Source organism: Setaria viridis, chromosome 5, assembly GCF_005286985.2.
Source record: "Setaria viridis chromosome 5, Setaria_viridis_v4.0, whole genome shotgun sequence".
Classification (NCBI taxonomy): Eukaryota; Viridiplantae; Streptophyta; class Magnoliopsida; order Poales; family Poaceae; genus Setaria; species Setaria viridis.
In genome coordinates this window covers 44,908,255-44,935,948 of record NC_048267.2, presented here as the reverse complement: position 1 = coordinate 44,935,948, position 27,694 = coordinate 44,908,255, and the positions used below count along the sequence as shown (strand labels likewise).

Below are 27,694 nucleotides of genomic sequence, written 5' to 3'. Positions count from 1 at the left end.
ATGGGAAAGACTTTTCTCGAGAGAGCACGTGGCAAGAAAAGAAAGCATATAGCAGAAAGCAACTAGGAACCAACTCTGCCTCCTTTTCTTTTCTAACGAAGAAACTCACATACATCTAAAGAGACTTCAGGTAATTGGAGCCGTCGCTTGTCACTTTTGCGTTATTCGTTTCTTTTACTTCTTCTTTCCCCCATCCACCAACTAAATGGATACATTTTTCTTCTGCGACAAAACTTGATTGATACATAACCTATGGCTTTTCTCAATGGCCTTTGTGCAATCACAAAGCCCAATGTAACGAATCAAACAGGCCTAACATCAAATGAAAGAAAATCTCCCAAGAACCGCCTCCAGGACCCAGCTAATATACAACTCTTGCTATCTCCTCCAGTGCTGATCATACGATCTTCGACCATCACTCGGGTTGTAAGCATCTTGCTTCCCCAGGTTCCATTGCCTCGATGCCTCCGGGTTCTGGCCCTGCTGGCCCGAATTCCAAGACCTCGAGGATTCAACATTGTAGCTTTGAGGCTCATACGATCTTCGACCATCACTCGGGTTGTAAGCATCTTGCTTCCCCAGGTTCCATTGCCTCGATCCCTCCGGGTTCTGGCCCTGTTGGCCCAAATTCCAAGACCTCGAGGATTCAACATTGTAGCTTTTAGGCTCGGAGCTCCACTGCCTTGACGGCTCAGCAGAGGTGTAGCTCTGACGCGCTGAACTCCATTGCCTTGAGGGTTCAGCAGAGGTGTAGCCTTGTTGTGCAGAACGCCATTGCCTTGAAGGCTCAGGATTGTAGCTCTGCTGTCCTTGCCCAGCACTCCAGCGTGTTAAGGGCTGTTGATTATAACCTTGTGTACCACCATAGTCCCGGCCAGCACCAGGATCAGGTGACCTTGAGTGTCGCTGGTGGCTGTCCCGCGCCATTGCTTGGTACTCAACCACAGGACGGCTGTAACCATTTCTGTCCAGTCCGTGCCCTGTCAGAACAGTACGCGACGAGGCTGCCGCAGAACCATAAGCATTGTATGCACTGTGCGTACTTTGATCACCGTAAGCATTCTGGTTAGCATATGGCACTGTGCTTGCAGATGCAGTATTACATGAATTAGTTGTGCGGGCAGCCCATGGATCAGCTGTTGCATTTCGTCCAGTGTTGGTGACATGAGCAGCGTTAGATTGCCAAGGGAGTGTTGTATAAGATGCATTAGGCTCAGGCAATGACGAATGTGCTACAGCAGGGTTTGGGACACTCTGTAGTCCATGGGTTGATTTGTTCACCGCTGCTTGCTGATGCAAGGACATAGCAACAGGATCAGATGCCAAAGCATATTGCTGGGCATGCTGATGTACTGAAGCTCTACTCAGATGGTTATTCACAGGAGAAACATGTTGAACTGGCGGATTTACGGAGACCGCCAACTGTGGTAGAGATGGGACGTTAGCTTGAATCTGTGCCGGTAAAACCGAAACTGAAGCATAAGGTTGTGAGGGTAACGAACTCATAACATTTGAGAAGCTTTGCTGCACGGTATTTGCAATAGGAGGTGTATTCCCCCGGTTTGACAAAGGTGGCTGCTGCAAGTTTGGAGCCCTCGCCTGTGTTGGGTGTTCTGGTCCCCAGACAGCCTGCCAAAGAATACCATATGAATAACAGAAAACAGAAATAACACTGGATAACATGAAAAGCCAGCAGACAAACCCTTGCTGTCTGGTCCGATGGAGTTGGTGATGGAAGTGAAGCAGGAATTGGTTCTGGCTCTGGCTCTTTTGGAGCCCCAGCACCATTCCCCAGAGTGTTAACCAGCTCCGAGAGTCCAAGGCCAGTCCGCTTCAATGTATCCAGAAGAGCAACAGTCTGCTCGCTGGACACATCCTCCCCATTGTTAGATGTTAAAGCAAAGACAAGCTGCGGATTCTTGAGTAGCACCGTAAGCAACTCAAGATCTGGCTCAGGATCTTCCCCGTTAGCACCATCAGCAACTGCAACAGATGTTGCGGTAGATCCAATTTGCTTGTCCTTGACAGGAGCGGCTGCATTAGGAGCTGCACCCACACTATCCATTTCCATGGTGTCAGCATCTGGCGCCTGGTCAATTGGAATTTCTGGGGTCAAGCTGTCGTCAAAGTCCATTTCCAGATCCCATGGATCCTTTGGATTCAATGGGATGTCCTTCTGACTTGCATAAAAGGTTTCCTTTTCACGCCGGTTTCTCTGTGTTTGAACCTCCAGCTCCTTGCTGTTGTCACCAGCACTCACACTCCACGAAGGGTCTATCCAAACCGCTGCAACAAAGCCAGTATTGGGGAAGTCAACCTTTTAGCAAAATCTCGAAAAAGAACATATGGATTTGTAAGCTAAAACTTTTAAAACTCTGCAATAGGTAGCATACAGTTGGATGTGCCGCAAAGTTTCTACTCCCTCCGTCCCAAATTGTAGGTCGTTTTGGCTTTTCTAGGTGCATAGTTTTTGCTATGCACCTAAATATAGTGTACGTCTAAATGCATACAAATAGAAAAGCCAAAACAACCTACAATTTGAAACGGAGGGAGTAGCGTTTAAACTTGATTTCTCAGAACTCATTATCACAATAGTCAGTACATAGCTTTCTTATGCTGGGTTTGATAAAAAGGATTTCAAGTTTTTTCTATGAGATAATAGCTTTTGTAATTTCTGTATTTCGAAGTTACTGTATGCCTCCCTGATAGTGGTCGAATGAACAGTAGCATACATCACAGAACAGAGCTTCACATTATCCTGGGTAGTCTTTTTCCCATATACAATAAGAATTAGTAATGGAAGAGGATCCCAGGAAATTTGGCCACGGCTTCAGATGTAGAGATAAATAGGCCTACCACAAATAATGCAACTATAGCCCCTGGTCAAACAATGTATTTGATACTTAAGAAACAAGGAAATATGGCAATCCATGGAATCAACATTGGATTTGCTAGTCCAACTATTAACTACAATACTGTGTACACAACTAATCTCCAATGTACTCAGCATGGAAGGAACGCAGGCCATTCCAATGTGCTAACTCCCAGAAAATGAACATGAACTGTCAGGAACTCATTCTCCATGAAGTAATCAAGTGGAGTCCACATTGTCAATGCTCTTTGAGCAAACGAATTTACACTAGTGCAAAGCACGACTGTATGTGGAGGAATGTCGGGCATTCTTTGATGAATAAAAATTTTACGAATTCAGTTTTTCCTCGTTGATGGACTATAATTTAATGAACTTGCTTGTGGAGGAATGTTATGTGTCCTATGATGAACCATTTATGTACAAAAAAGGAAAATTGCGCTGTCATTGTGCTTTTGCAGATCTGCAAGCGCTGAAAACCCCGCTGTTTAGCGTCGGAGCGTGCACAATCACTGTGGACTTGCAAACCTTCCAAGTTCCAAAAGAACCACGACACATCTTTGTTTGAGGATACACTGTACATAAACGTAGTTGCTAATCTCTCATGCCAATCCTGAAAGCTGTACTGCCATCCACTGTTCTTTCAAAAGTTCTGACACTTTACCGTTCTGAATCAGTTAAGTGGACACAACCTCAAGTCTGAACCAAATATGGATGGCTGCTTAACCAGCCTTACAATAAATTTTGTTTCATTACCAGTCTTTTTAGGGCCAAAACATGTCAAGTTAACCGTTTATCTTAGATGAGTTGCTTATGGCATTAGGCAACATACACTGCATGCGCAGGACTAGGCAAAAGGAACTAACTTCCACATTCTTTAATATTAAGGTCCGTTGAGGTGTATTGTTTCCATTTTGACTGAAACGGGACTGACCTGAAGAACAATACCTAAGATATGTATTGCACAGAGGCTTGGACTGGACAGCATGCTTAGTTGAACAATATTCTGTACAACTTTACTTGTACTCATTGTCCAATAAGCAGCTCAGAGCTATTCAACATTCAATAAAATAGCAAATGGAGGAGCACAAAGCAAAAATATACCTGGTGGTATCCGCCAAGGAACTCTCTTGGAATCCAACTTCTCTACAACATTTTTTGGGGAACCTATATTTAACTTCAATCCATTTGAGATTTCTGGCTTATCAGGCTGAGGAACCGTACTTTGTTTAGAAGTTGATGTGCTTGGGTCAACAGGTTGTGCAGTTGATGATGTGCTTGCGTCAAAAGGTTGTGCAGTTGATCTAATGGGGTCTCTGGGCACAGGCAATACATTTGAATTGACTAATCCAGAAGTTTTTGGTGTTTCCATTGCTTGTGATTTATCACTCGCTTTACTTGAGTCAACCTTGCCATACTTCTCCTGCATGAACATGGCACGCATCTTTGCTTTTTGAATATCATCTGCAGATAGCGGTCTGCTATTGTTTGTAGAGTTCCTGGCAGAATTAACATTCTTCACCGCAGCTTTCTTATTTGGATGTTCTACAAGTAGAACTTTCCTTTTTTGTTTGGATTCTGGAAATAGATAAGGAGATTCACTAAGGGAGTTTGAGCTACAGTAGATAGCCAGATAAGTGAAATGATGAATGAACAAATCAACAGGCATAATTTTTTACTATTCTTCACAATACATGCAGGTAATAATATAACAAAATCTATGTAGCCTCACCAAGAAGGACTTAAAAATAAACAACTATTCAATTTAGCAAAACCTTCGTTGACTAAACACAATTGAAAGTTAAAGAAAAATGCAATTTACAGTTTACCTAAAGAATTCTTTTGTATAAAATGTGTAAAACACTGCTAAGCTACCATTAAAAAACATTAAAATCTTAGTACAGAATAGTAAAACATGCAAGTTATTTGCTTCAGATAAGTTGTACGTGCTTGGATGTTGTAGATGAAATCAACATTCTTTAATAGCCTTAAGTTAATATACGGAATGATATTTAGTTAAAGAGAAGCAAAACTAAGTAGACCTCAACTTATATTTAGACAAAGGATACTTGTTTGCATAGCACTCCTTTTATTCGTCTCATCAGCAGAAGCAGTGAGAAGCATTTGTGTCTTTCTGGGCTCAGGCTTACTGCAAAATGACACAGAAACCAAGTCAAACTACAGTATATAAGTAAATCATTTAGCTCTACAGCAATTTAATAGTGCTCAATGCAGAGACCATATAGGAAAAGTACCTGCTCTCATTTGCACCATCAGTCAAGGCAAGTACCTCCTCCTGTTAAGAGCACAAAAGTTAATCTTGCAAATAAGTTACTCTTCTGACATATATGCTGTCACTTATAGATACTTACAGTAATATCAACTTCGGATTTCCAAGACTCGTCACGTAAAATTTCACTTATCCTGCAAAGAAAATATAAAACTATAGTTTGCTCCTTCAAACAAGAGGTGAAAACAAACAACATGAATTAACAGCACTTCAGTGTTACAATGTGAGATAGGTGAAACCTTTGTTTGCATATTAAGTCCTTCTGAGGTTTCTTCAATGCCTGGCTCCTTACAAGCACTTTGCTCAATCTGGAGAGGAGGTTCCTGGCCTTGCTTGATATGTCTGATCTTGGAATAAGATAAGTTCTAATAATGAGGCCAAAGAAACAAGAAAAATCTATATACACGGAACTTAATACAATGTTGCTGCAGAATAGGAAATGGAAACAAAAGATAGAACAGTAACATTAGATAATATTCTGATGGGAACTGTACAAAACAATAGAAACACTGAGCTTTTTTTCCACTTTATAATTAAAAGGCTCATATTACAACCTTGAGGTGTTTTTAGTAGATTTCCTATTTTGCCAGTTTAATGGGATCAATGATTTGAAATCAACAATTCAAAAATATCACATGCAAGGGTGCAAATCAACATCTTTCTATCCTAGAAGATCACGTTTCCAAATAATAATAAAGGAAAAAACATTATACAATATGCGCAAAACATAGAAGCCTTGTGGTAAGTTATACACACCTGGTGTCCTATAAAACCGAAGCCTGTTAATAGTTTGCAGCACAACTGACATGTGGGCTGGCAAAGCCTTGTGTAAGGGGAGGTGGAGAAGCACCTGCACCAGTAAGAATAGTCATTTTTTTTACATATCACCAATAAGTAGATGGTCATGATGTTCACTTATGAAAAATATAAGAACCTTGAAGATGACCAGAATAACTGATGTTTGCTCTTCGTTTGCTGCTAGACTCAACCAGGTTGACATAATGGTTAAACCACCCATTGTAACGAACCTGAATGGTTATTGAAAAGGTAAAGCCAAGCGCAATTATGATCATTCAAAGCTCAGTAGATACTAAAGAGCTAATATCTTACCAACTCAGAACAGTAACATTATTTATTTGGAGAATCCATTCCATCAATTTGACCTGTCCAGAGAATGTTTCCTCCTTCCGCATTAGAGCAAAGATACTCTCCAAGAACTTCTTATCTTCTGACTCAACACCAGGATGGACTTCCTCTTGCTTAATTTCCTTTCGAACAGAGTCTGGACTAATCTTAGCATCAGTTGGTTGCACAACCATTGTCCCAGATGGCATTACAGGGGCTGCAAAGTACTGCTGAGCCGTTGCCTGTTGCAAAGAGTTTTGGAAGGCCTCCATAGGCTGCAAACAGCTTTGTGAGAGCTCCATTGGTTGCGAAGAGACTTGAGGGACATCCATTGGTTGGGAAGAGCTTCGTGGGACCACTGGTTCTAAGGTTCTCAGAGGTTCGACAACCTCTGCATGTGCCTCTATGTCAAGAGGTATCTGCTCAGTGCTCATGGAGAATGCATTGTCAAGCTCCTTTGGTGCTTCTACTCTCAGTGCCTTTTCTTGAGACAGTCGAACAAATTTTCTTACTCGTGATTTTTGACATGTAAAGAACTCCCTAACCTAAAATTTATAAAGTTACAGGTTTTTAGATGAGAAAATTAAGAAAATAAAATTGAAAAAAAAAGAAACAAGGCATAAATCAGCTACATGTAACAAAAAGTAAGAATGAAACCAAGCACAGTTGACTAATCCAAATATAGCGGAAAAGAAGAAAGAAAAATATAGTCCACCTTCTAGACTAAAAAATACAAAGGATAAGACATAATTCTGTTTAAACCAGTTCTATAGAAACTGCTCACTTGTTACAATGTTATTTTTCAAATGTTAAAACAAGTTTACGAGGGCACACAAAAAAGCATAAAGTACATAACAATATCCCATGTGAAATGAGGAGCAGACCTGAGTAACAGTAACCCCACAGAGTAAACTAATTTCCCGGGTTTCTTTTTTGCCAATAGTATCCTTCAAAGCGAAAAGTGACTGCATGCACTTCACTGCTTTTGGATTCAACAAATCCCTTGGCCTTTTACCTGCAAAGCTGACACTCTTCAGCAATCACGTTCGAATTAATAGAAATTTGTTCATGTCATTTGGTCAATATCCTATACTAAGACATCCACCACATATACTGTAACAATGCGAATTCAATTGACATAGACAAACTCACCTATCTTGATAGACAATGCACCAGCTGCCTGCAAGAACCAATCAAATGCAACATGAGTCCATGGCTGAACCAGAATAATTTAACTGGAAAAAAAAACAATAATGAGGACTCATGGACATGCAGCGTGTTCAAAGGCTATAGAAAGCTAATGACACAGAAAGATGGTGAAACATGGAAGAAGCAGAATGTACAGCCAACAATCTTCAAAATATATCTTCAGTGTCCACTCAAAAGTTCATCTTTCGGTACTCATAATTCACAACACTTTTGACATTCACATCCATAACAATGCACGATACAACAAAGTTAATAATGTTTCAAAGATATCTGCAGCTACACCAAGCCTTCCATTCCTAAATAAATGTAGTTTGAACATTGTTGCAGTCAACAATAGAACTTTGCTATCAATTTGTACAATAACATGCTTTCAGAAGAATCAAAATGTAACATTACGGATGTACTAGGATCTAAATACTAGATGAAATATATCAAGAGTTCTAGTTCTACCCTGCTATCTACAAGCGCAAATAATCCCCGGACGCAATCACATGCTGCTTCACCAAAAGTCACCCAACCCAAAGCACGCAATGGGCGAAAAGTAACAGCAGCAGGGGTTAGAAACGACACCAGCTCACCATCTCCTGGGCGAGGGGGTTGACGCCGGTGAGGCGGCACTGGGCGACAACGAGGCGCTGGAGCTGGTCCACCTGCTCGTGCAGCATCTCCTGCTGCGCGGCGACCATCGCCGGGATCGAGCCCGCGCCGGCCCCGAAGCCCGCCTCGGCGAGGGCTCCGGCCGCGGGCTTGAAGGGGACGAGCTCCATAGCCCCACCGGGGGGCTGGGCATCAGGTTGCCGCCTCCGCCTCTGCCCTCTTCGACGTCGTGGCTGGAGGAGGTCGGCACGGCGGTGGGGTTAGGGTTTGGAGGTGGGCCGCGAGGGCCGAAGAGGAGGAAGGAGATGGGGACGCGAGCGAGATGAGATGGAAAGAGTTGAGAGGTGGGGAGAGTCCTTTTTTCCTTCTTTTAGCCCTCCGCTTCGTTTTTTTTGGTTAGTGGGCTAATCGCTAGAACTGAGCGGTGGGGCCACGATGTCAGCGTCAATCTTTTAGAAATGCTACTCTTTTTTTTTAGAAATGCTACTCGTGAACGCGATCTGATTATTCAGCTGGTAGCGGTGGATGAATGGAGACAGTTGGCATGTTCGTGACATGGTAGCCGGGCTGCCCAAAATCGAATCACTAAAACAGGGAATTAAATTTAACAAATTAGCAGGATTTTCACTGTGAAATCTTACCAGTCATTCATTGCTCCTGCCATGCGCAGATCGCAGGCCAGAAAGTGAAAACACACCTACGTTACACCTCGGACGATATCGGATTGCACAATCTAACCTTACTGCAGCGGAATAAAACGCCTAACGCACGACACGTGCATATAACGGCATAGGCAATAAAGAGCTGCGAAAGCTCGATCACTCATAGATTAGAGCACCCAAAGTGAAGCCGGGGTTTCAAACGTCCATCCACTGACATCTCTCCACTGATGCTAAAACTTACTCCCTCCGTTCCAAATTATAAGTCATTCCAACTTTCTTGGAGAGTCAAACATTTTTATGTTTGACCAAAATTATAGAGAAAATTACAAAAGTTTATGGCACCGAATAGATATACTATGAAAATATATTTAATGAAGAAACTAATGGTACCTATTTAATATCATGAATGTTAGCACTTTATTGTATAAATTTGGTCAAACTTGAGATGCTTTGACTCTCCAAGAAAGTTGGAATGACTTATAATTTGGAACGGAGGGAGTATTTCAGACTGCAGTGTGAGCATCTACGCCCAGAACAAGTATGAACTCTATTTTTGTGACCAAGTAATAATATTCTATCATCTCAGCCGAAAACAAGTACCGATGACTGCTCTTTCCCCGGTGCTTGCTTTTTGCAACCAAGCATCGGTAGCTGCAATGGGAAAACCGATGAAAATTGATGTTCCAAACAAGAAAGAGAAAAATGAAGCATTGTTTTTTTTTACCACACTGCGGGTGCCCTTATGCACGGCCCTGCTTACCTTCAGAATAAGCAGGGAGCAAGATGTTGATAGAACTTCCAGATCACAACTTCTTTTTCCTTAGAGCAGCCAAATCACAACTTTTACCAGTGTATTAGTTGAGGAAAAAAAATCGCATATAAGTATATAGATCCCGTTTGTTTTCGCTTATAAGCTGCTTATCGGTGGAAATAAACGAGAATCCCGCCAAACGCTTTGCTTTTTTCCACCGATTCTCGCTTATGTGGTAAACCGCTTCAGATATTTGAACTACGAGAAGCGAGAAGTAAGAAAATCTTCACTTAGATTATAATCTAAATGTGATCAGGAGAAGCTTATCCAAATAGGATCATGATACTGCCGAGAACCATCACAGAAGCAACAAAGCTTAATGACCAAAAGGTCGGGCCACAAGTGGTTTGATGAGTTACGATTGGCTTAGCATAAGCCGTGTTGGTGGAATACAATGATGCTCATACTAAGATCCTATTCGGATACACTTCTCCTAACCACGCCTGATTATAATCTAAGCAAAGATTTTTTTTCACTTCTCGCTTTTCACTTCTGCAGTTCAAATCTCTAAAGCGGCTTACTACATAAACGGGAATCGGTGAAAATAAGCAAAGCGTTTGGTAGGATTCTCGCTTATTTCCACCGATAAGCCGCTTATAGGCGGAGGCCTGACTCAATAACATGACTTCAGCAAAAAAAAAAAAAAAGAATCGTAACACGATCTCGACAAAACTGCCGGCTGCTTTTGACTTTGGTCATGTGTCACGATCTCAATGTCAGTTTTACTCATCCTCGGTGTTACAGACCAACGAATGCACTATCACCACATTAGGCAATGGGGGGAAAGAATAAGAAACGGCAAAACAGCTCTTCTATTAGCTTTACAGGTATCAGATCTCAAGGAATTGTATGCACTCCATGATTAACCTTGCGGTCTCCATCTGCCTCCATGTCCAGAGTGTTGAAAAAGTTTTCAAGATGGTATCTTGATGGTTCCATATCCAACAAGAACTCACTCAACTCCAGCCGTGCTCCCAATCCTGCAAACCAGTTTCAGGTTCAGTGACTGCTTTGCATGTGAACAATCATGCACAGACAACAAAACATAAAACTTCAGTTTTGAAAAAAAAAAAGGCAAATCTTTAGCTATCAACTTGAATGCCAATTTGTGTAACGTCTAATGATTTTCCAAAACCCATGAGAGGAGCTTACGAGCATGAATCATCCAGCAGATTTTAGCAGCCTCCCTAACCTTGTATGGACTGCAAGATCCAAAGGAACTGCAGCCTCTTTCAGACAGAAAACAGTACACTAGTGCGAGTTTACAACAGCATGGGGAAAGAATATAGACAGTACAGAAAATTTTGGGGATAAAGTATTACTGTATCGAAGATTTTCACATCAGTATCGACTCTAACCAGTCTGAGATGTATTCATATGCCACAAATGTCACAGCACCAGCAGGGGCCGATTTCACCAAAGAGGGGAAAAGCCCCTTATAAAGGCCTCCAAACCCCTCCTTTGCGACGATCTCTTTTAAGGCATGGTACATGCCCTTATATGTACTGCTTTCAATTCGAGCTCCATACCTTGGATGGCGTTTTAGTCCTTCAATCTGCATTATGAAAGAGGGAACCTGATCATCCCATGGCTAGCAACCTCAAGAAAAATACAGTTAGAGTATAACAAAAGACATGAAATCTATTATGATCCATGACTCAATTCTAAAGTAATTTATCGCCACACCAAATTGGGCATTTGCCTAAAAGGCGCTAAGGTGACTCATTCTTCAATGCAGGTATAGTACCACATACTGCCAAGTGGCAACAGCCTCATGATAACAGTATGGAAATAAATGTCCACAGCGGGTTGGCGCTAGAATATTGACACAATAGGCTAGTATTATTAACTCAAAAGAGAGCAGAAATTCTGACACATAAGTGGCAAACAGTGACATAATGACGGAAGGACAACATCACATTATAAACGATAACACATAGGCCCTGTTTGTTTTCGGTTCTCACGACCGCACGGACAGGGGAATCGAACACAGCTCGGCCGCTGCGTTTCACGTTTCGCGGTGCCCCGTTGTAAACGACGCGGGTTATGCCGCACGCGGCCGGCTACCGCACGGTGGCCGCTAAGTGTCCGGCGGGACGTTCGCGGCCGCCGCCGCCGCCACCGCGGTCCCAAACAGGGCCATACACATGTTCATACAATCATTTCAAATAAAATGGCCCAACCTGTGTCAAGGTTGAAGTTGCAATGTTGGGTGTGACCAGGAGATATGATCCAAATACCAATAGTGAGTCTATCTAACGTGAGCTTGGGGGTGCATCGAAGTTTTATTTTGTTTTGAGCCAGAATTTCTTTCTGTGCCAGAAAGGACTAATCAATTTGGTAAAGGAATGCCATATGCTTTAGTTTTAGAGAAGGTCGTATTCTGAAACTGCCTTTATAGTTAGGGAATGGTAACTGATCCCGCCAAGCGTGGTGAGTGTTAGGAGTATAGAGTCCTTTATGTATACGTTCGTAATCCTTGGGGCAATATACAGGAGTGCAAGAGTGTGTATAGAGAAGGACTCTACTAACATATATATAAAGAACTCTATACTCCTATCAGCGAGAACTAACACACAACCATAGTATGATAAACCACAGTGACTGCATCTCAAAACCATGCAGTAACAAGTTATTTGCCTATATCTAAATAACATGAAGCAAGTGAAGGAATCGTGGTTTTCAAGATAAGAACATCACCTGGAATCTTTTCTTTACAACATCAAGTGGGTGGCATGCAGCCTTTGAAAATGTCCCAGCTGCAAACCCACAAAGAAACAGCTGGAAACTTGATACTGAATCATCCTCGCTACCCAAGTTAAGATGTGAATATCTATATCTGTTCCATGTCTGCATGGAAGAAAATAGTCAGTAAGATTCAGTTCACCAGCAGCCACAGAGAAGTATTTGGTATTCTTGGCAATCATGCATAGAAGCTGACCGTCCATTAGTACAAGTACGCACAAAAATGCGAATTTTGTGTAATTACCATCATCGAACGTTTGAAACTGTCGTACGAACCAAATTGCAAACCGGCATATGGTATGATTTCAACAAGAGTTGGAGATAGACCAGAATAAAGCCCTTGGAAACCACGAGTTTTAATTATATCAACAAATGCAGACCTCATATTGGGGTAAACCTACAAAGAAAAGCATAAGTCTCTGAGGATCAGCAAAATGGCATAACTAGGTTCTGAAAAGAGTGCCTGAAGGGTTCCATGAAACAGTAGAAAATCTCAACAAAGAATTGTATGCATAATGGCATCCAATTCATTAACAAAAGGAAATGAACACAGCATATTTTGACATATTTGCAGTGAAGGAACAAAATTTCTCCGAGAAACTACTTCAGCCTTGAAACTAAAGCATTAGGGATGTAAGAATAAGAGCAGTTCCAAAATCAAGTTAACAGCACCATGAGTAATAACTAAAGAGGGAGTTTATGATGAATTGGTGAGACAGGGTGAAAGAAGTTGAATTTAAAGCCCAACACCTTGGTTGGCAAATGGGATGGGAAATTGATAAGACGTCAGTTTAAGTAACGATGAAGGGTAGAGATGCATTCATTCATCTTCATACAGAAGTACCCTTCCAATTACTACCCCTCTACATGGGTTTGAACTTTGAAATAGTGGGTGTTGGACCTACAAACTCCCAATTCACATCCTGCCAAAATCCCAAACACATTCTAACCAAACCAAGAACATTAATACCTCTAACACTGAATTCACCATCCCTTCAATCAATTATACACAGCTAGACACGCCAGTAGTATTCAAACAAAAAAATAATACAGTTTCTGGACCAGATATAATATCAGACTTACCTTTGGTTCACCCTGAGATGCAAGAATAGTCCTCAAAAGGTCAAATGGATATGACCCTATAGTTGCTGCACATCCTGCTAGAGCTCCACTTACATAGGATAAGTAAGGGCTCAAGTGCAAATGATCCTCTGAGAGATAAAGACAAAACACAGCAGATCAAATCAGATTGTAGAGATGCAGATAATCACAATAGTGCTTAGATTTAGAATGATATACATAATTTTTAGTTGTGTCGCTGAGATGAGTTACACCAGATAATCAACTTTGAAGGTACCACATTAGAAAGGCATCAGTTATAAAGATACAAGTTTGGGGAAAGGTTCAGATTATTCGGCTAACAACAAATAGTGCACACCACCAATTTGAACCACCACCACTTAAGTTAAAATAGGTTACGATCATGGCATTGTCAGCTCCTATAAAGGATGCAAACAAGCAAAACAGTACTGATATGGAAGTCAACAGATCGGTACATGTGTCAACAACTCCAAACAAAGTTGTGAACTGCAAAATAATCCCATTATTTTTATCATGAGTTAAATACACCAGTGGCCATTGAACTTGTCCCAAGGTGCCAATGAGGTCCACGAACTTGCAAAATCGAAATCTGGCCCCTTGAACTTGTTAAGTTCTGCCACTTAGGTCCATACCCCTTCAAAATCTAATGTGGCATGCCAACGTGGCGCCACATGGATGAACATATGCAAAAAAGCCCTTGATTTTTATCTTCTTCTATATATGCATCCTCCTCGTCTCTTTCTCCTCTTTCTCTCTTCAGATGACGCGAGGCGGGCCACGCGCGGGTGGCGAGCAAGGTGTGGCCGGGCAAGCGGTGCGCCAACCGGGGGTGGCGATGGCGGCGCCCAGGGTGGCGGTGGCGGCCCTGGCCACCGGGACGGACAGCCCCCACCGACGCAGCCCACTGGTGCCACGGGCAGTGGTGACGACGCCCGGCGTGGCTCGCCGATGGCGGAGGAGGCGGAGGCACCTGGCGTCGAGGGCCCCCAGCCGCCGGGACTAGCAGCCCCCGCGCGACGGAGCCCGCTCCCTATGCCCGGCGCGGCCCTTCGGCGGTAGAGGAGGCGGCGGCACCAGGTGCAGAGGGCCCCCACACGGCCCTCTGGCGGTGGAGGAGGCGGCGGCAGCGCCGGGTGCGGAGGGGCCCCCAGCCACCGGGATAGGCGCGGGGGGCCCGCTCGGTGGAGTCCGGCCCCTGCGCCCGACGTGGCCCGCCGACGGCGGCGAAGGAGGCGGCGGCACCAGCGGCCGAACCTAGATCTAGGATTCGGCCGGCCATGGAGAAGAGGGGTGGGGGTGGGAGGAGAGGGAGGGAGACAAGGTGGAGGGGGCTACTAGCTCCTGGATGGCTACCGACGCGGCCAGGGGAGGGCGGGAAACGGCAGGAAAGGGAGGTGGCGGCGGGTGGCGGCGTGAGGCGTCGGGAGAGAGGGGAGGAGGAGGGGAGTGCGGGAGGCGGTGGCGGATTGGTGGCCGCCGACGCCGAAGTGGCGGGCGGCTATGGACACCGGGGCCAGAGTGGCCGCCGGCGGTGGGAGCGGGGTGCGGGGCCGGCAGATATAGAGAGAGAGGAGAAAGAGACGAGGAGGATGCAGATATAGAAGAAGATAAAAGTCAAGGGCTTTTTTGCATATGTTCGTCCATGTGGCGCCACGTTAGCATGCCACATCAGATTTTGAAGGGGTATGGACCTAAGTTAACTTAACAAGTTCAGGGTGCCAGATTTCGATTTTGCGAGTTCGTGGACCTAAGTGGCACCTCGGGACAAGTTCAAGGGCCGCTGGTGTATTTAACTCTTTTATCATTTAATCAGAAAGACCGAAATCATCAAAGATTCCAAAAGGCAGAATATAGGACAATCATAGAGTATGCCATTGAGAGAACTGAAAAGCCTTCAATTTCCTCAATGAAAATTGTAGCTGCCAATCCGTCAGGAGGAGAAAACAAAAAAATGTAAACTGGATTCCTGAGAACACATGAATGAAAAAAATGGGCAGAATGTAGAATCGTCAAAATTGAAGTCTGGAAACAACTGAATGTCGAAGGAGCACAATGATTAAGCTTAGGTGTACTCTATAGTACCAGTCAAGATTTTAGCATGGCACGCAACAGAATGCGATCTCTAAAGGAACAAAACTACTGCAGGCGTTATCATTAACGTTTGGAGAATAACCAGTGCAGCCAATATTTTGATATTAGAGTGACAAATAAAGTTGTATGGGTGCCTTATGCAGAAAAGATACCTGTTCTAGATGAACCAGAAGCAAATGTTTTTAGCTTGTGTAGAACAGTGAATTGTATAGCTGTATATGGCATATACATCAACAGAGCTGGTACATTTCCTCTCCAAAATCCCTGAATTTTTACAATCTTGCATAGTAAGAACATATACGAAGATTCATGTACTAAGAAGTCAAACAGAAAACAAGAATGGCAAGAAACAGGATGTAAAAGAGAAAAGGAAGACTGGACACAGAGCTATAGCAAGGCATAGAGCGACCCGGGCTACGCCTGGTTTCTATTTCTAGTAACACCTCACTTATTTTGCATGTCATATACTAACATATCATGACATCTTTGCAGGCATAGATATGACTGCATGGTTTAATATCATTGATTTTTCAGGAGTAAAACATAAATATCTCAGGTGAAGGACATAGTGAGTACTCTACACCAAACTTTTCCACAGATTGTCACACTTCCCTTAGGCAGGTTTGAAAAAGGTTAGGCGGGTGCTTGGTTTCCAGCAACAACTTAGGACTACAAAGTGCCAAAACTTTTTAAGTCACGGCCTCATTTCTTTCCGCCAGAACCTAGGCAAGTTAGACGAATTTGTTTGTTGAGAGCCAAACAAGCTTCAGTCAGTTGTGAGGTATCGATATGTCCATGTCTCGACAAAAAGCAACCCAGCAGTATCTAACAAGTAGATGGGGATGTGAAAGTCGTGGAAAACCCGAACCCATCTCTGACAAAACAAAGCTCAAACTGACATGAACCAATAAAGGATAATCGGAATTCATCCAGTTACAGACTATATGGCAGGACTCTACCCAGTAAGAAGACATAGTAAAAGATCAACAGATACAAGTCTATTTAGTTTAGCACATGGTATATACGCATGCAAGTGCGTGAGCAACAGTATCTGTACAAAGTCTGTTTCTCAATATGGCATAAGCCAAGAAGTGTTCAAGTCAAGGCTGATACCGGCAAACCTTCCTCTCTGAGAATATCTTTAGTTGCCTGCAGAAGCCCAGTGTACTTGGAAGGTCCATATACATCCCTCTGAAGAACACCCCACGAGGTTGTGGGTTCTAACTGAACCTGCAAATATTGAACAAGCCCCTGAGCATCTAAAATAACCATCGCTTGGCCAATATAATGTGTGAAAAATTATAATGTATGAAAAGGGTAAGGTTTGGTTTCATCCAATGCAATCTATACTGCTTTCAATATTATCATGTAAATTTAGGGGACAAGCAAATAAATCATGAAAACAGTACTAGACAAGATTATTCTGTCACATAAATAGTCTCTTGCAGCCTCTTACTCAGATAAATTTCACTATTTCTTGATATATTTGCACGAAATGGGAAGCTTCAATTTGCAGACTGAGCAGGAAAGATCAACAGTTCATTTTCTGACAAACAAGGCCCTCAAAACAATATTCAAGCATAACTCTAGGAATTCTCATCAAGCTTACAGGTAAGCCTGATCCTACATTCCCCTTTTTATCCAAAAGGAATATTACAACTTGGTAAGCTTACAATAACACACTTCTGGTAAGGCTGCAAATTCACTAGATTAAGCAGAATTGCCCTCCCTTAGTTTCAAAAAACAAACAGCATTTCCAACCGTCCAACCTTGGTAGGACGCATCAGAAGCTAAGGCAGCAACTCATCAACTTCACCGAGTAAATAAATGTAACATAACAAGGAAATATGCTAAAATAAGCTACATCATCTTAAATCAATAGCCACCAATCAAGCTTAGCAGTTAGCTCAGCAACGAAATGGCCCTCGAACCATGCAGCTAATCGATGCGTACCTCGTAACTTCAGATATTAACTAGTCCATTTCTAAATTGATCGAACCAAGTAGTTCCCGCACGCCCAAACCACAAATAAATACAAACAAACACAGACACATGCACTCCCAAACCCCATTTTCCTGCAGATAAGCAATGCAGGCGCGAATCCGCGGAGCTAGACGGCTTCCAATATGCATACACCAAACCTACATCCTCCCCCCAGACACACCAAAATCCTCAAAAATCCTCCCAGGTGATCCCAACCAACCGATCTTACGATATCTAGCTCCCCGTAGAACAGCGGCCGGGGCCCCAGCAGGGAGTACCTCAGCAGTCGGGCCAGCAAATGTAACCACGAGGAAAACGGTGTTAGGGGGTGGGGGGACCTGGAAGCGGATTTTGATGACGTCGAGGGGGGAGGTGACGGTGCGGGAGATGCCGCCGGAGATGGCACCTGCGAGCGAGTCCACCAGCGCCCGCCGCATCTGCGACGGCTCCTCCGCGGAGCCCATCGGCGGCGGCGGCGGCGGCGAAGGCGAGAAGGGACGAGACGGGTCGCGAGGCGAGGATGGGTGGTTTGGCTTTTGGAAAAGAGGCGGTTTGGCTCTTGGGGCCGCGGGGGTGCTGGTGGACTGGTGGGGCGCGGGGGCGCGTGGCCCGGGTCGACCGCTCTGCGTTTGGTTCAGCTGCAGGGCGGCGGACTGCTTCGTTCGACTTGTTTATGGCCGCTGCTACGCTAGCAATTGACACTTCGAGACGGGCAGCTACTTTGTCCAAGAGGGCCCTTCTCATAAATTTGACCGGAATAGAAATTTGAATTTCTTCTGGTTGGCCGGCCGCGGGCATGAAACTGACGCGTAATTCAAAATACTCGTGCGGCAGATCGGTTCGTGCCCGCGGAGCCTGTTCCCCCTCTGACAGCTGTGGGATATTCCATATCAACAAATCTACAGTAATATACTATTGGAGTGTTTGGTTTGAGGAATGAAATCATACCTCGTCTTCTCACTCCTCACTTTTTTTTGAATGGAACGCAAACTAATAAATAGTATAATTATGGAGAATGGGGTCATCCCACTAAATTTTATAAGATCAACTCATGATGGACAATCTCATCTAGGATGAGGTGATTCCTCAAACCAAACACGCCATATGTTTGGTAACCAGCAATTGTAAAACCATAGAACTCAAGAATGATGCATGATAGGAGAAATATAAAGGAAGAAACCGGTATCGTGGGAAAAAGTTGCATGACAAGGAGCAATGAAAAGTTGGAAAAAGATTACATCAAACATCATTGTTGTGGCACGATAACGGTGCATGATAAAGAGGGATAAAAAGGAAGAAATAGTTGTTGTGGTTGAATGATGCACAATAAGAATAGATAAAAAGGAAGAAAGCATTCTTGCGGACTTGTGGTAGAAACTTACGGAGTATACGATAATAAGGAGGGAAAAAATAGAAAGAAAATGTCAAACATTGCCAAAAATAGCTTTAGCTGCTTTGTTATATTCGACACCTGATTCTTGATGTCTTTGAGGGGAAAAGAAGAGAAAAAAGTTCATATTATTTAAGTATAGTTATCACACCTTGTTATACATCAAAGGAAGTATTATACGAGCTGAATTGGAGCCCCGACGAGGCATATGCAAAAGTACTCCTTGCCTCCTCTTAATGTGATTCAAAATTCAAGGAATATTTGTGTATTTTATCGTTCCTTCACAAAACAAATATACGAACATATATGTATATCCCCTCCATATATAGATGTGGCGTGCTACTGACAAGTTTTATTATAGTATCAGCCACATGATTCAATGTATAATAAAATTTAGAAAGAAGAGGATAGGATAATTTATATGTTTGTAGAATATTGAATGAACAAGAGATTACCGAAGTGTTGAAGTCATGCAATATTGGTGTGGGATGTAGTCTTACCCCTCCTAGCAACCTATACTCGGACCATACGTGTCTAGCATGTTTGGTTCTCTAGGTTGGCTCATTCCCCTGCGTGGGAGCATGAAAGATTTGCTCTCCATCCAGGTCCGGAGGAAACACAGAAATGAAGCTTCTCTGAACAGCCTGTGTGAGCGAATGTAGACAAGGTGATGGTTTCACTTGCAAACCAACGCAAACTTGTAGGCAACCGATCAACAACTCACTCCATCCTAACCAAGCTCATAATGTAAACAAATCAAGCATGCCTAGTTGTTCCTATACCAATCACGTTGGATCTTGAACCTGTTGCAATTGGTATTTGAAGACAACTCTGCACCTATAAATTCATATTTACATTCTACATATTTTGGAACATAATGACATGCCGATTGTCAAACCTTTCTATTAAAAGAAAAAAAATTGTCGATACAATTAGATACATACCGAACTCAATTGTCATATGAGTTTGGTGGCAAATCATAGGTACTATGACACGGTAAAAACAGTAAAAAATGAGCATAGACATCCGACTGCTGTCCATGTCATTTACATAAAAATCTTTATTCTGTGATGTACCTTTTAAATTTTCACGATGTTGAGAAAGGAATCACAATGAAAATCATAAGAAAAGGAATTTCCATCGAGAAGAAGAAAGCCACAGCAACGGATGAGCAGCGTCGTCCACGCGTGGAAGTCGAAGATCCCTTCGGCTCACGGTGACGCTGCCCCCACTCAGCCACTCTCCTTTTTTTCCTTAGCCCGCAAGAGAACCATCGCCTACCGCCACTGACGGCTGAAATTCGCGGCGATTCACACCACGCGGTGCTGGTCAACGCGCAGAAAACCCCCCACCACTCGAAGCACCCAAGGAAGCGCGTCGTTCGTGGGCAGGGCGTACGAGCTCTTACCCACTGACAATATGGCCCCACTGCACATGAGCAAAGGAATGGTCCATAGGTTGCCTCCATCTATCGCCTCTTGCGGCTGATTCGCGTATGAGCAGTCGAGCAGAAGATTCGGAGGCAAACGCCATCTCATAGGTCATCGTAGTGTTAACACTCGGCCCACTGACGTGTGAACCCATACTAAACCTGGGACCACGTGTCATACATGCTATACTAGGCATCTCGTCTCCTCCGCGTGTAAGTAAACCGACCCGCGTCGCGCGCGGTTCTAGAAGGACCTACGACGCTCCAAGCAACCACTGACAAGTGGTCCCACTTACTTTTTAGACCCACCCGTCATGGACAAAGCAAAGAGTGCGCGTCCCAGAAATGTCCTCGCAGCCTCCTCCGATCTCCCCCTCCCCGTATATAAGATGAACAAGGCTTTGTGCCGTCGAAACAATCCCCCAAGTCTTTGCGAATTGCGATCCGCAACACAGACCGATCAATTTCGAAGAACCAATCCATCTCTTGAGTCTCTCCCCGTCTCCACCGAGAAGTCCGCGGGATCTCTCAGCAGCAACCATGGCGACGAGGACGAGGACGCTGGAGCTGACGCTGATCTCGGCCAAGGATCTCAAGGAGGTGAACCTGCTCTCCAAGATGGAGGTCTACGCCGTGGTGTCGCTCTCCGGCGACCCCCGCTCGCGGCAGCGGATCCAGGCCGACCGCACCGGCGGCCGGAACCCCACCTGGAACGCCACGCTCCGCTTCACCGTCCCCGCCAGCGGCGCGGGATCCCTCCACGTACTCCTCCGCGCCGAGCGCGCCCTCGGCGACCGCGACGTCGGCGAGGTCCACATCCCGCTCTCCGAGCTCCTCTCCGGCGCCCCCGACGGCCCCGTCCCCGCCAAGTTCGTCGCCTACCAGGTCCGCAAGATCTCCTCCGCCAAGCCCCAGGGAGTCCTCAACTTCTCATACAAGCTCGGCGAGGTCACCCAATCGGCCGCCGGGTACGCTCCCACCCCCGCCCAGTCCGCCTACACCCAGCCTCCGCCGGCCGCCGCCTACCCGCCTTCCTCCGCCTACCCGCCGGCAGGCAAGGCCGACGCGTACCCGCCTCCCTCCGCCTACCCGCCGGCAGCCAAGGCCGACGCGTACCCGCCTCCCTCCGCCTACCCGCCGGCCGCCAAGGCCGACGCGTACTCACCTCCCACCGCCTATCCGCCCACCGGCAAGGCCGACGCGCCGGCAACCGCTTATCCGCCCCAATCCGGCTACCCGCCAGCCTCGGGCAAGCCGGCAAAGGCAGGTGAACCAGTGACAGCCTACCCTGCCGCCGGCCCCAGCACCGCGGCGCCCTACGCCGCTCCTCAGCCGCAGTACGGGTACGGCTACCCACCGCAGCAGCCCGCCGGCTACGGCTACCCGCCCCCGCCGCCGCAAGCCGGGTACGGATACGGTTACCCGCCGCAGGCCGGGTACGGGTACCAGCAGCAGGCCGTGAAGCCGCAGAAGAAGAAGAACAACTTCGGGATGGGGCTCGGGGCCGGGCTGCTCGGAGGCGCCGTCGGCGGGCTCCTGATCGGGGACATGATGTCGGACGCGTCGGCGTACGATGCCGGCTACGACGCCGGGTTCGACGACGGCGGCTTTGATTTCTAGAGCGCTCCGATGAGGATATCGCCGCAGAGGTCTTCAGTTTTTTTGGATTTTCCTTTGTGATATGTTTTGTTTGTACTACTCACCTACTGTCAGGACCAAATCAAATTATGCATCTTACTAGCTGATACGGTAATGTAAATATGAATCACAGTTTTGTTTTGTTTTTTGCTCTGATTTGCACCGAACTTCAACCTCTTTCTGTTCCAAAAAGATGAAAGAAAGAACTTTCAAAGTTCTATCAGTCTGGTCGATTCAAATCAAACACTTGCAACACTAAGGTGCTTACGGGGATTGGTGTTGCTTGCGTTGAACTGTCGATAATCCATCTTGGAATAGGTTCCACGCGTTTGCGTTGGTGAGTTTGGATGGAAATTGCTTGAGTTCAATGGCGACTGTGACGCGCATTTGAATTCAGTGTTATGTATCCAAGTCCAAGTTGAGTGATTTGGGAATTTCGCCTTGCATCCACGGTACGCATGAATGCATGATGTCGTTCTCCAACGGGTACGACCTTAAACGCCGCCACAAAAGACAGAACACTACCTGCTGATTGCTGGCATCACCGTTTGATCTGCTCTCGCTTTGTTTGCGAATGGGGGGCTGCGGGTTACTGAATTTAATTGACGCCCAGTTTTGACGACTGCTCCACATTGACGAGTGCATCAGCACTTCTGCTGTAGTGCTACGATGTCAAAACTTTGGCGTCAGCTGTGAGCCTGTGATCGTTTCATCAATCAATATAATAAAGTCACGCTTAGAAACACAGGTGTCAAGCTTTGTATGTGCAGTACAGTACTACCTGTATTTTTTATTTTCAATGGGGGTAAGGACGACCTTTATAATGCCATAGAAAAAGTGTGTTGCGAAGTCTACGGGCCTTCTAGCTGTTCGTGCAACTATGCTCCTAAACTTCTGCTCACGAATAGGCCTCGTTTTGGGTTGGCCACTACTAAACCTTGAATATCAATATTGTACTTTTGCTATATTTCGAACGTGTCTTGTGTTTTTAGTTGATTATCAAATACAGTTAATTTCCGACAAACGCAGCTGGGACGTCATTATTCAAACCTATCGGTTAACAATACGAGCCATGCTCCCAGCACAAGAGGTGACGAGAGAAAAGTAACACTCCATCGTTATTGCTCCTCGCGATAATGGATGGATAGTGACGGGCTAATGGCTAATTGCGAGTTGCGACCGACGTGAACCTGATTGATCGATTGATTGCCTCCCCGCATATGTGCTTCCTAGCCAAACCTCCTACCGGTCATGATGGAATCGTACCAACTGGAGCAGCAGAGTACGTCCGATCCCGGTCAGGTATACACGGCTACGAATACGTGTAAAGCTGAGTACGCCTGAGATTGCATGAATGCTTGACTTGACGGAGTGAGACATACCGTAATCTCGTTTTGTTTGCAATTCGATCTCTCCGGCACTCATAACTCATCGTTAACGTAGTTTTTTGTTTGGTTGGGTGAATTGTATCATCCCACTTAATATATTATTCTAATATAGAAGTGAATCATGTGGTACAAGTTTGTTGAGCCTCAGATCATTCATGTATGCACCTACACCAAGTAAAATACTAGTACAATTATACGTCGGATCGCACGGTAGAGATATACAGATCCATACGGCGACGGGCGACGTGTATCGCGGAGTACCTAGTACAACAATTTAGTAGGGTCACGGCAACCCCTACGCCACGAAAGGTACGTGCTGCCTTCCCCGCTATGCCTACCGGGATACGACCAGCCCACCTCGACGTCTCCGATGGCAACACCGTAAATAAACCCTATCTCCAGGCCCACTTGCCCCACCGGGCACCTCAGCTCTATCGCTAACTCCCCGCACCGCCCCAAGCAACCCCGTGACACGAATCCTCGCGCAACCCTCCCTCCCTCCCCGTTCTGCCCCTCGCCCATGGCGTCGCCCGCCGCCGCCGCGCCGGCCCCACCGAACCCTAACCCCGTCCCCGACGACCCGCCGCTGCCGCCGTCGCAGGAGGAGGAGGACGAGGAGACGCCGGATGCGGATACATCATCGCCGCCGCCGCCGCCACCGCCCGCCCCAACCACCTCGATCGAGCCCACCCCGTCCGGCGACGAGGAGAGCGAGAGCGACGACTCCTCGTCCGTCTCGTCGGCAGCCTCCTCCGTCCCCGCAGCCTCCGGGGGCGCGGCCGAGAGGCCGTTCCCCGCGGCCAAGGACCTGCTCCACATCTCCTTCAACCAGGACTACGGCTGCTTCGCGGCGGGCACCAAGTCGGGCTTCCGCATCTACAACTGCGACCCCTTCCGCGAGATCTTCCGCCGCGACCTCGCCGCCGAGGGGGACGGCAGCGGGGGAGGGGGCATCGGCGTCGTCGAAATGCTCTTCCGCTGCAACATACTCGCGCTCGTCGGCGGCGGCGATAACCCCCACTACCCGCCCAACAAGGTCATGATCTGGGACGACCACCAGAGCCGCTGCATCGGGGAGCTCTCCTTCCGCTCCCCCGTCCGCGGCGTCCGCCTGCGCCGCGACCGCATCATAGTGGTCCTCGAGAACAAGATTTTCGTGTACAACTTCGCCGACCTCAAGCTCGTGCACCAGATTGAGACGGCGCCCAACCCCAAGGGCCTCTGCGCTGTGTCGCAGCAGCCTGGGTCGATCGTGCTGGTTTGCCCTGGTGTGCAGAAGGGGCAGGTTAGGGTGGAACACTACGGGGCAAGGAAGACCAAGTTTATCAATGCACACACTTCCCGTGTTGCGTGCTTTGCGTTGTCGCAGGATGGGAGGCTGATTGCTACTGCTAGCACCAAGGGAACGCTAGTCAGAATCTACAATGCTGCCGAGGGCAATCTTCTGCAGGAAGTAAGCTTTCTTAACAGCTAACATTCATGCGGTGGTAATATGCAAGCTCATTTGGGGAATGCTAAATTGACAAAAAATGATGATGGTCATGTGCATAGGGGGAAAAACATGCCTCTGAGCAGCTTCTGAGTGGGAACTTGGAATAGTTTTATGCTATGTTCAAATGTGCTATCCTTTTGCTGTGATGGTCGAGTAGTAATTTCAGGCTTCTTAGCTAGCTTGACATTCTCTACGGGACGTTAGTAGAAAGTAGAAAAATAACATTGCCTTTTCTCATCATGACCAAACATGAAATGGTTACAGTTTTATTGATGGTACATGCATTATTTAATTGATCAATTGAGAGTTTGGCAAAAAATGCATACTGTTTATTTCTCTGGGGGAAGTCCATGAGTCCTTGTGAGCATTTCTGAGTTATACTTATTTGAATTGACAAATAACTGGATCTTCTAGTACACTGGCCCTTCGCCATAATGTTTATTTACTCGAACTTATACCTTAGAGACTTGTATAGTAAACATGACCTATGCTAAAAGGTTGCTCTGTGTTGTCCATTCTGTGTGCTGCAAAATTTTCTTCTGATGCTAAAAAAGTCTAAGGATTGTGGATGCCTTTTTAGCACTTCAGTACTTCGGGAGTGGGTTTGGATTTTTTTTTAAGAAACTAGCCTTGGTTTCTTAAAGTAAATAAACACCAGCAGGAAGGTACCACCTTCACTCCCTCCCTCACGAGTCACCACTGATGCTATGAAACCAAAAGTTAAATTTCTATCTAAACACATCTGAACTATCCACTTCATAATCAAACTTTGACATGAACTTGTTCATTTTACTTTTTGTTCCAAGATCAAAACTTTCAAACCAAAATTGCTTAAATTTCAATTTCAAAACTGCACTTTCAGCACTAGATTTTGAAGAAACTTCACCAAGGGGGATCCCACCTGCCCAAATCTTGCAATGAAAGCAATTGTACCACTGAAACTGGTACTGGGTAGAGCGGCATGTGTCTAGTTAAGAATAACTAGGTGATGGTGTAAGCAGCCCTGCTGAGGCAATGGACGCACATGACTAGGATATTGGGTACTGCCTTGGTGGCAGGATTGGACGTGGTGTTTATGATTCTGGCTATTTGCTAGCATGTAGGGAAAATTCAGGTTGTCTAGAGCACTGTTAAGTCTTTCGGTGTTTGTGGTATGGAGAAAGTGATTGCGACATCTGTTGCTGTTCATAATGGGTTGAACTGTTTGAGAAAAAAATGCAATGCGTGCAGACTTGATGCATGCATCCAACAGCAAAGGTTTTTTTAGGATGCATTTAGATTTTTTATAAATACCGTGAATTGCTTCTAATTTTTACATTTCTTGATCAAGTTTCCTACTTCTTTGTCCAAGTATTAATGACCCTTGTTGCTCTTTTCAACATTCAATTGTCAATTTGTTTGTTAAAGCATTGACAAACTTACGATGTGCACTTTACATATTTTTGCTGATGTTATGGACTTATGGTTATTAATTATTAATTGTGTCTGCTTTCTTCTGTTTTAGGTAAGGAGAGGTGCTGACAGAGCAGAAATATATAGCTTGGCTTTCTCAAATAATTTGCAGTATTTGACTGTATCCAGTGATAAAGGAACAATTCATGTGTTCAATCTAAAGATAAATGTGGGATCGACCGCAAATGATAAGCCTATGCCTGCTCCAGATCCTGAAGTTCCCCATATAAGTCCTCCACTTTCCTTCATTAAGGGTAAGTTCCCTACCTATCCATTCAAACGCCTGGAATCAGAATGCCCTCATCTGGAAATAGTTCCCTTTTGGTTGCTGTGAATGGCATGTATAATGAAACATTTTCAGTTATAAGAATATGCAAAACAATTTATTTTATACCTTCTTAGATTGACAAACCGTACTTTGGTAGTTAGTATGAAAAAGCCTTCCATGTTGGATAAAGCTTAAAACGCTGACTATGTACATCGTATAATGCTAAATTGTAGAAGAATATAGCATTAATTATCCACAGGTTTAATTGCTTTCAGATATCTCTGTGCCCTTAACTCCCCTGTATCTGAGAGTACGACAATAATGCTTGCTGGGAAATTGGAATCACTCTGTTGTTTCATATGGCCTTACTATTTCTGTTTCCTTTTCTTTTACTAAAAAAATAATACACCACCAGGATTTAGCATGCACTGAAATTGTTTGATGGTTTAGCATGATACCAGGGCATGCCCCCACTTTGCGGTCTTTGGTTTGTAGCACACATTACTTAATTGGGATGAGATCTGTATCTCAAGATTTAAGTGTCTTATCTGTTTCCGATTTACCTTTTTTATCAGACTCGTATTCACTTGTTATTTTCCGTCATTGGCAGGTGTGTTGCCGAAATATTTCCACTCTGAGTGGTCAGTTGCTCAATTCAGACTCCATGAGGGTGAGCAGTATATTGTTGCATTTGGACACGAAAAGAATACCGTGGCAGTTGTTGGTATGGATGGAAGGTATGGGCATGAAATCGAACCTTATTCTTTCAGTGCTGTAGTTGACAAGTACAGATTTGAGCTTGATAATCTATTTTTTTATGATTTTGCAGCTTCTACAGATGCCAGTTTGACCCCGTTAATGGAGGAGAAATGCTGCAGCTAGAGTGCTACAATTTCCTAAAACCGTCGGATCAACAGTAGCAACATAATCATCATCAATTCATCTCCCTTGTACCAGAGGATTGTACAGTATCTTTGTGCGCTCTCGTTCATCCGAGAGCTAAGCGAAAGCTAATATTTTTATTTGTAAATATATCTTGTTGGTTCCAAAGTATGCTCTGTGGAGGGTTAAAACACCCTTTTGCAGATGAACATGTCAGAATGCATCTTTATTTTATGAATAAAAAGTAGCCTAACGATGTTTCTAATCAACTG

The 27,694-nt window shown here is 45.0% G+C and overlaps 4 protein-coding genes across 6 annotated transcripts; 2 read left to right on the top strand and 2 right to left on the bottom strand.

Annotated features, from left to right (window-relative positions):
- Positions 1-63: 63 nt before the first annotated feature.
- Positions 64-8,435, bottom strand: LOC117854682 (homeobox protein LUMINIDEPENDENS). Its single transcript, XM_034736906.2, has 13 exons — positions 8,072-8,435; positions 7,437-7,464; positions 7,169-7,299; positions 6,270-6,829; positions 6,094-6,187; positions 5,916-6,009; positions 5,399-5,501; positions 5,242-5,293; positions 5,125-5,165; positions 4,939-5,018; positions 3,974-4,447; positions 1,703-2,286; positions 64-1,629 (listed from the first exon to the last, which is right to left on the bottom strand). The coding sequence occupies exons 1-13, from the start codon at positions 8,258-8,260 to the stop codon at positions 379-381; spliced, it is 3,681 nt and encodes a 1,226-aa protein (XP_034592797.1). The 5' UTR covers positions 8,261-8,435; the 3' UTR covers positions 64-378.
- Positions 8,436-10,226: 1,791 nt separating this feature from the next.
- On the bottom strand, positions 10,227-18,105 carry LOC117858019 (mitochondrial thiamine diphosphate carrier 2). Of its 3 annotated transcripts, none has more exons than XR_004640903.2 (8): positions 17,822-18,105; positions 16,614-16,730; positions 15,653-15,764; positions 13,392-13,519; positions 12,553-12,705; positions 12,264-12,413; positions 10,716-11,118; positions 10,227-10,543 (listed from the first exon to the last, which is right to left on the bottom strand). XR_004640903.2 is itself a non-coding variant. In XM_034740981.2 (8 exons), exons 1-7 carry the CDS (start codon positions 17,945-17,947, stop codon positions 10,900-10,902), a joined length of 1,005 nt encoding a protein of 334 aa, XP_034596872.1. In that variant the 5' UTR covers positions 17,948-18,104; the 3' UTR covers positions 10,227-10,543; positions 10,886-10,899. The 3 variants fall into 3 exon arrangements, 2 of the variants coding, with proteins under 2 accessions (XP_034596872.1, XP_034596871.1); XM_034740981.2 differs by having other exon boundaries at positions 10,886-11,118; positions 17,822-18,104; XM_034740980.2 differs by having other exon boundaries at positions 10,922-11,118; positions 17,822-18,104.
- Positions 18,106-20,698: 2,593 nt separating this feature from the next.
- LOC117858887 (uncharacterized) lies at positions 20,699-22,089 on the top strand. Its single transcript, XM_034742038.2, has one exon. It carries the CDS (start codon positions 20,843-20,845, stop codon positions 21,920-21,922), a length of 1,080 nt encoding a protein of 359 aa, XP_034597929.1. The 5' UTR covers positions 20,699-20,842; the 3' UTR covers positions 21,923-22,089.
- Positions 22,090-23,813: 1,724 nt separating this feature from the next.
- On the top strand, positions 23,814-27,691 carry LOC117858886 (autophagy-related protein 18a). Its single transcript, XM_034742037.2, has 4 exons — positions 23,814-24,781; positions 26,325-26,526; positions 27,151-27,277; positions 27,370-27,691. Exons 1-4 carry the CDS (start codon positions 23,849-23,851, stop codon positions 27,458-27,460), a joined length of 1,353 nt encoding a protein of 450 aa, XP_034597928.1. The 5' UTR covers positions 23,814-23,848; the 3' UTR covers positions 27,461-27,691.
- Positions 27,692-27,694: the final 3 nt, after the last annotated feature.

Bases quoted from the DNA above. Each gene is read 5' to 3' on its own strand.
- LOC117858887 (XM_034742038.2), top strand. From the start codon at position 20,843: ATGGCGACGAGGACGAGGACGCTGGAGCTGACGCTGATCTCGGCCAAG.
- LOC117858886 (XM_034742037.2), top strand. From the start codon at position 23,849: ATGGCGTCGCCCGCCGCCGCCGCGCCGGCCCCACCGAACCCTAACCCC. The intron at 24,782-26,324 runs GTAAGCTTTCTT...CTTCTGTTTTAG, and splicing joins AGGGCAATCTTCTGCAGGAA to GTAAGGAGAGGTGCTGACAG. The intron at 26,527-27,150 runs GTAAGTTCCCTA...CGTCATTGGCAG, and splicing joins TCCACTTTCCTTCATTAAGG to GTGTGTTGCCGAAATATTTC.
- LOC117858019 (XM_034740980.2), bottom strand. From the start codon at position 17,947: ATGGGCTCCGCGGAGGAGCCGTCGCAGATGCGGCGGGCGCTGGTGGAC. The intron at 12,706-13,391 runs GTAAGTCTGATA...TTTTCTTTGTAG, and splicing joins CATCTCAGGGTGAACCAAAG to GTTTACCCCAATATGAGGTC. The intron at 10,544-10,921 runs GTTAGAGTCGAT...ACTGGTTTGCAG, and splicing joins TATGAATACATCTCAGACTG to GATTGGGAGCACGGCTGGAG.
- LOC117854682 (XM_034736906.2), bottom strand. From the start codon at position 8,260: ATGGAGCTCGTCCCCTTCAAGCCCGCGGCCGGAGCCCTCGCCGAGGCG. The intron at 5,166-5,241 runs GTAAGTATCTAT...TGCTCTTAACAG, and splicing joins AATCCGAAGTTGATATTACT to GAGGAGGTACTTGCCTTGAC. The intron at 2,287-3,973 runs GTATATTTTTGC...GCTTTGTTGCAG, and splicing joins TCCTTGGCGGATACCACCAG to CGGTTTGGATAGACCCTTCG.